The sequence below is a fragment of the Zea mays genome, chromosome 4 (assembly GCF_902167145.1).
Source record: "Zea mays cultivar B73 chromosome 4, Zm-B73-REFERENCE-NAM-5.0, whole genome shotgun sequence".
Classification (NCBI taxonomy): Eukaryota; Viridiplantae; Streptophyta; class Magnoliopsida; order Poales; family Poaceae; genus Zea; species Zea mays.
The window spans coordinates 172267042-172274273 of record NC_050099.1 but is presented as its reverse complement, the minus strand read 5'-3'; the positions used below and the strand labels follow the sequence as shown (position 1 = coordinate 172274273).

Genomic DNA, 7232 nt, shown 5'->3' with positions numbered 1-7232 from the left:
ATACATGTCAATGAGGCAGTTCCACACGGTGGCATTCCTTTCAAATCCAAGGACAACTGCCACCGTGTGCGCCTGCTTCCCTCGGACCAGGCAGCCCAATGCGCCGCATGCTTGAATTGCCATTACGAGAACAGAACCATTCGGAGGCAAACCCGAACACTGCATGGCCGAGAATGCATCCCAGGCTTTGTCCCACTGAGAAGAACGGGCATAGCCGCCAATGATCACGCTCCAAGAGACCACATTGGGCTGGCTTATATCATCGAACACCTTGCTAGCATCATCTACCAAGCCAAGATCAATATACGCAGCAGCCAACGCAGTGCCTACCACCACATGCTGACACAACGAGCAGTTGATGACCAGGCCGTGCACGGCTCGGAGCATCCTGCTGTCCCATAGGTCGGCGCAGGCTCTGAACACACTCGGGAGCACAAACCTGTTCACCGGGACTCCCTCCCTCCGCATACTGCGGAAGAGCTCGACGACCTCCGCATGCCGGCCAGCGTGCGCCAGCGCCACGAAGACCGCGCTCTCGCTCTTCTCGCCGACCTCATGGGGATCACGTCCGCTTGCAATCTGTCCGCCCGTCCCAAGGCTTTCGTCCAACGGGTTAGCTGCGCTCTTAGTGTTCTCAGTGCTCCTCTCAGGCATTATGTCGAACTGGTTACGTGGGTTCACTGGGCCGGGGTTCTGGGTGGTTCTTGCACTGGGCAGCATGATGAGTTCTCGCTGCAAGATGCCCGCGGAGGCGGCGACGCACAGGAGGAGGTGGCGGCGCCATCGCCCAAGCTCCCATTTGAGGTGGGTGGGTTGACGGGAGGCGGAATAGGGATTTGCACGAGAGGAATGGAGCCCCGGAGGATAAGGGTGCAGGAGGCAAGCGGCCATATCCGGTTGCTGTTTGGCTCAAAAGAACGGACATCACAATTCCCAAAAGAACGAACGAACCCGCGACATCCGGGTTATCAATACCTTAGACTATTCTCTCTCTTATTATTGTTTTTTTATTTGTCTTGGCGGCTACGAGAAGTATTATCATCGTCGATAAAAAAACAAGTCAATTATGGTATTTTGGCTATTTTTAGTTAAATTCTGCAGAAGATGTATTTGGTTAAGCTATAGTTTTAGAAAAAGTTATTATGAGGTCTGAGCTGTAAAAAAGTAGATATTGATTATGGCCTGCGAAAAAAAATTCAAAACCGTTTGGTTCAAAAGCTATGGCTTTCGAGTAAAGTATTCTTTCTCTCATTTTTTTGACCGGTAATCTTTCCCACATTTTCATGTATCCTACCTATTTGGTCTAACATAAATTCAAACAATAATGTTAATTTTTTTTATAAATGACAAATATTAAAATTCACGATCTAAACAAGATGATTAAAATCCACTAGTTTGAATTTGAATACATAAATGTACAGAAATGAAAGATATTTAAATTAAACAACGTGGGGTCGCTGCTAGTGATCCCATTATTGCTGAGTCACCCTTGTCGGAGTCCTGTTCATTCCGCCATTGCTCAATTAACCGTGGTTATCACTGAAAACCATCTAAAAGACAACGACTAATATGCAAACATATATGCAAATGTGCAAGCAGATTTTTTTTTGTTTGTTAGGTACAAATCTAACGGTAGATATAATTGTGGTTTGTTAGAAAGTTTTTTATAAAGCTACACCAGGTGGTGGTGGAAGGGTTTAAGTGCTAAATATAACATACCGTTGAATAACGGAGTAAAATGTCTGCTTGCACGCTTGTACCTAGTATCTGCCTGCATATTAGTTGTCTTGTACCTAGTATCTGCCTGCATATTAGTTGTCGCCAACAAAATGAACACAAAAAATGCTGCAGCTACTATTATTCCACTTTTTTGTTTTAAAAGGGAATAATAATACGACACAACGTGTAGCCAATTCACAAAGGGCAACCGGTTCAACTTTCAAGCATGCTCAATACTTGCACTTTACAATAGCTGCAGCTCTTCATTATTAGATATTGTACATGGGGAGAAAGGTCTAACAGCGGCTAGGCTAAAACGGCTAAACCAAATATATACATGAACCATTTGTACTCTCCCAGTTGCCTCTTGTGGGAGTAGTTACTGTTACACCCTCCTACAGGGCATAGATCCTCTTCTCATGATCAGAGAAGGCTTCCAGATCTGAAAACCCATCATGGATTGACCAGGAGAAGGATTTGCTGCCGCTTGCCCTCTTGATGCGGCGCTGTCTGTCTTCGCCGAACTTGAACCGTGGGCGCAACAGAAGATAGGCTAGGAACAGGAAAGTTCCAATCATGATCGGCCCTCCGATGGCTGATGCCGTGAAGGCCATCCAGGCATGCTGCGGGCCAACTACAACATAGGCCAGCGAGATAAAAGCCACACCCGTGCTAAGGCATGCCGTCCACATGAGCTTATTCACGATCTTGATAACTTGCTTCTGGGCACCAGTTTCCCAGGCAACCAAGGTGATCTGCACCACGACCACCGCGAGGGAGATGAAGAGAGCAGTAGCGTTCAGAAGGCAGAAGACACGGAAACCGGTAAGCTTGGCTATTTCAGCCTCACCAATGTCTCCCCCACTATTCACATCCTGGAAGTATTGACCTGGCAGATTGAATATGGCGACGAAGGCAATGGAGGCAATCAGGGTCGCTACCAAGGTGACTGAATTGATGGTGTTTTGGATAGCTTCTCTATGCAGTTTCTGCAACTCTTTGCGAATCCCAGTCACTCGTTTGTTGGTTTTAGCATTCTCGCTAAGCTGTGCCTGAACATTGTGCTTGATATCGCTCACAGTTCTCCTCAGTTCTGATGCCTCATCAATTTTCCCAACATTTCTGGCATTCTTTGCACCAGCTTCTGTCAGCCACTCTATTATTTCCGTTTTAGACTCACCATAAGGAACTTTGTCAGCCAAATCCATAGCTGTTTCATTTTGACTGTTGATAGCATTAACTTCAAGTGATTCATAGCTAAGAAGAAGCTGTACCATCTGAAAACAATAGTGACTAGTAAGGTAAAATAAAGTTGGCAAGTCAGAGCAAAGCATGTTTGGAATCAAGTATGAACAATTCCCACAAATAATATAAACATATGTTCGGAGTTTGAGAGTAAGGTAACTTAGAAGTTAGAACACTAATCGTAAATACTCCATAAAATAGAAAAGCACCCCATCGTTCTGTGAGTTTCTGGATGGCTATTTTTGATCTTCCTTTAACACACAAGCATCATTTATATAATACTTTAAGGCCTATGTGGGGTGGGCTGGACTGCTAGAATAGTGTGTTGAGAAGTCAGCCACACTTCCACAATAGTGATACCGAGATATTAGCATCCAGATACATTCCTGCGCCGTTGCAATGACTTAGTAAGACTAGTGGCAGACAGTTAATAGCAGCAGCAACTAATGTCTTTATAGTGCTTTATAAGATGGTCGTGTGTTCTTAGATATATGGTTGCTCTTCCAATAGATGCTCTGCTCCACTAAGAAACCACCATGGCTTACATACGACATGTTTTTCACATTGAGATATTCTGCAAAAAAATATTAATGCAAAAATCAAACAAAATTTGGGGAAAAAAATTACTACTGTTGGGCCTCAAGGCTCTAACAAAAAGAAAATTGAGTTTCTAGCTCCACTCCTGAAAACTGAGCATGGCATTCTAAAGGCTCTAATTCATATATTACTCTATAAAAATACTATGTTTACATTTGATAAGTTGTGTCTAACAGATGCATAATATGATTGATTTCGGGCTATCGTCTGCATATCTCCATGTACAGGTATACTCTCAAAGATCTAAGCAGACCAGAAGTCCTATCACCTAGCATGCACATCATGTTAATAGTCACAGTCTTGACCTTCAAATGCTTATTCAAAATTATTGTGTGCACCTTATTTCATACCAGTCTTAGGCTCTAAATATTCAAAACAAGATATAACTTCCGAACGTTTTATGTTAATGCTGCCACAAAATCTACCAATAAGAATTGGGGTTGCTACTTGCAACTAGACAGTATACTCTACACAGTATACACCCACGAGCAAACAACAATGAGGTGATGAAGTGGTAGCTCAAGGGGGGGGGGGGGGGGGGGGGACTTTTCAAAAGTGAGGGAAAATAATTAACAAATTGGTTACACACTGAAACCAAGCATTAAAAATATAACAGTTCTATAGCTCTCAATGCAGGTTATAGCCAGCTAAAACTAAAATAGCAAACTACATACAGAAGACCCTTGGAAAGAACCATACCTGGGGCCTCCATTTCCGTGTAGCTATGTGCAAAGCAGTATTTCCTTTCTTGTCCCTCACATTGAGAATGGAAACATCAGCCATCAATAACTCTTCCACTACATCTGTATTTTTGCCCTTCACAGCCATGTGAAGTGCAGTTTGTCCCTTCCTATCATTGATCGGAACGATTCCTGGATCTCTCTCTATGAGTGCTTTGACAATACGATGGTATCCAATTCTTGCAGCAGTATGTAGGGATGTTTTCCCATTCTTCCGCACAATCTTTATGCAGCTATCATCAGTGTCCAGTATAGCATTTACCACATCCAAGTGATCCTTGACAGCAGCCGAGTAGAGGGGACTAGTGTTGGAAGAGTCACAGACTGAGCAAAGCCCTGGCCACCGCCCCAAGAACTCTTTCACAACCCCTGTTACCAATTTTTAAGTCATCTATAAGTTATTTTGATCAAGGATAGAGGAAAAATAATAGAATGGCTACATTTCATATGATATTGCTCATGATACATGAAAATCCGATGCATCATTGACTTGTATAACTCAGGATGGATATACTATGAAGATTTTAATATTATTAAGTTTCACATTAAATTTATCAGTACAAGCCTATGTAGCACGCTTAGCGTTTTACCATGACATTAACAACAATATGTATTACTCTACTATCAGTCTATTTACCAACAAGAGAAGTGCATAGGATTCATTGCTAAAGTGTTACGGGAGCAGCCTCATCAGGCTGGTGCCAATGCAGCCCGTAGCGAGGGGCTATAGGCCGGACTAGAGGCGAGAGCGAGGCGGGAGTTTGGCAAGAGAGAGCCGGCAGGCGTTGCTGCCACCGCCCAGCAAGAGCGGGCGATATCGCCCCGCTCTCGCCCGCGCTGGAGCACGCCCCTGAGCGAGAGGGAGGCGTGCAGCACATTGGCGGCGGCGTCTCATAAGCGATAGCGAATGGGCGAGAGCGGCGTGGCGGTTCCTGATTGGTCCACATGTGCAACTAGCCGCTTTTGACCGTTTGGAGCCCAAAAATTAGAAAAAATGCAAAAAAAAACACAAATTTCATCCGCATTCCCTCTATAAATACCCCTACCCAGGTGGAGCTCATTCCACACACCATTTTATCTCGTTTCTCTCATCCAAACTCGCCTTTTCTACTCATCTTCACGTCATGTCTTACTCGAGCACAAACTCAAGTGAATGAGCCGAAGGTGCAATGTGAAATGCATTGCAAGCAGCCATGGAGGAGGCTATGCTCAAGCTCAATGAAGAGTCGTCGAGTCGGCCCAAGCGTCATCGACGCTACATCAATCGTGATTGTGAGTCTGCCCATGATTCTACAGTCGGTCTGTTGATCTACTACAAAGCAACCCCGAACCTAGCAGTAGCAGCCAGGATTCAAATGGATATCGAGATGACGGACACATCGATGTATACACAATTCCAACATGATTTGGTTGAGCATGTGTGGGGACGTAATAATCATTAGATTTGTGTAATTTTCTATTAATTATTATGTATTTTTTAATTGTCATGTACTTTTCTTTTAATTATTATGCACTTTGTATTTTTAATTCAACAAAAAAAATTATGTTAAGCGATTCCTGAGCCTTGAAATAAATATGCGTGAATTACTTAATTCTGAAATAGAAAAGTTGATTTGACTATAGGCTGAGATTATAGCCTGCTGCAGGCCGTCGTGCACCGGAGCGGAAGGGACGAGAGTGGAGTCGAGAGGGCGTGGCAGGGGCGAGAGAGATGGTGCACTGGAACCAGCCTCAGTCGTGAATTTGAGGTACTAGCTGACAGTGAATCAGCTTAAAACATCCAGAAACATTTGAACTACCCAGGTTGGGGATCACCCGCAAACGTTTCTGTTTCTCCTTTGTCAACTGAGGTGCAGAACTTGAAATTTTCCGTCTACAAGCCCGCCCAATCACTGCCAACAGTTTACTTCAAAGCTCCGGTTATCAAATTCCAGCTTAGACCCGCTGAATGGTGCTAAGGGTGAAGCCTGTCACCCGAACACAACAAAGAGTCCTACCAGTCCCGTCCATGGAAGGCAAATGAATACCCGTTGATGACCTATATAATTCCCAATTCACTAGACCCGTGCCTTCTTCAATCCGCTACAGCACCAATAGAAGGGGGGCCGAAGGCGAGCTCACCGGTGTGGCCCTGCTTGGCGGCGACATGGAAGGCGTCGAGGTCAAGGCGTGAGCGGACGGTGGCTGCCTCGAAGTCGTAGAGAGGGAGGAGGAGGCGCACGACCTCCTCGCTGCCGGCCTCCGCGGCAACGTACAGCGCGGTTTCCCCGGCGTCCGTCTGAGCGGCGGCGAGCGCGGCCAAGGAGGTGGCCGACGCCTCGGCGTCGGCCAGGACCGCGCGGACGGCGGGCGCGTCGGCGGATCGGACGGCGGCGAAGAGGGCCTGGTGGGAGAGCGGCGGGAGATCCATCGGGGGATCGGCTCCGGCGCCGCGTGGGCGTGGTGTTGCCGCCGCTGTCACTCCACTGCCAGCCTGATTGATTGGTGCCGGTAATGCTCTTGTTTTTTTAGTGGACCTCGCGGTGGTGGTGTGGACTGTGGACTCGACTCGGTTTGCTTGTGGGCACTGAGGTGCTTTGCTGTCTTTTTCAACTTTTTATTTACGCTGTGTTATCCGAGTTCTTAAATTTATTAAAAAAAACATAAAACCAAGTCTCAAACTTGGTAGATCTGTCTAAAATCGTCAAAAAAAATCGGATTCGCTTAAATTGGATTTGCTTAAATCGGATGTCGTCTGAAACCTCCCCATGTGCCATGCTACGTGGTAAGTCCGCGAACTTAGTATGTTGTATCATTTAGGTTAAACCCTAAAGTTGTTATTATTGTGTTCTAACATGGCACGCTACGTCGTCATACAATTTTACCTGCTTTTCTGGTTTTCTGAGGTTAAAGATCTAAATGACACAATATGTTAAGTTTGGGGACGCGAAG

The 7232-nt window shown here is 45.4% G+C and overlaps 1 protein-coding gene across 2 annotated transcripts; it reads right to left on the bottom strand.

Annotated features, from left to right (window-relative positions):
* Nucleotides 1-1958: 1958 nt before the first annotated feature.
* Nucleotides 1959-6809, bottom strand: LOC100283142 (protein binding protein). Of its 2 annotated transcripts, none has more exons than NM_001361253.1 (3): nt 6423-6809; nt 4261-4670; nt 1959-3538 (listed from the first exon to the last, which is right to left on the bottom strand). In NM_001361253.1, the coding sequence occupies exons 1-3, from the start codon at nt 6709-6711 to the stop codon at nt 3524-3526; spliced, it is 714 nt and encodes a 237-aa protein (NP_001348182.1). In that variant the 5' UTR covers nt 6712-6809; the 3' UTR covers nt 1959-3523. The 2 variants fall into 2 exon arrangements, with proteins under 2 accessions (NP_001348182.1, NP_001149516.2); NM_001156044.2 differs by having other exon boundaries at nt 1966-2996; nt 6423-6791.
* Nucleotides 6810-7232: the final 423 nt, after the last annotated feature.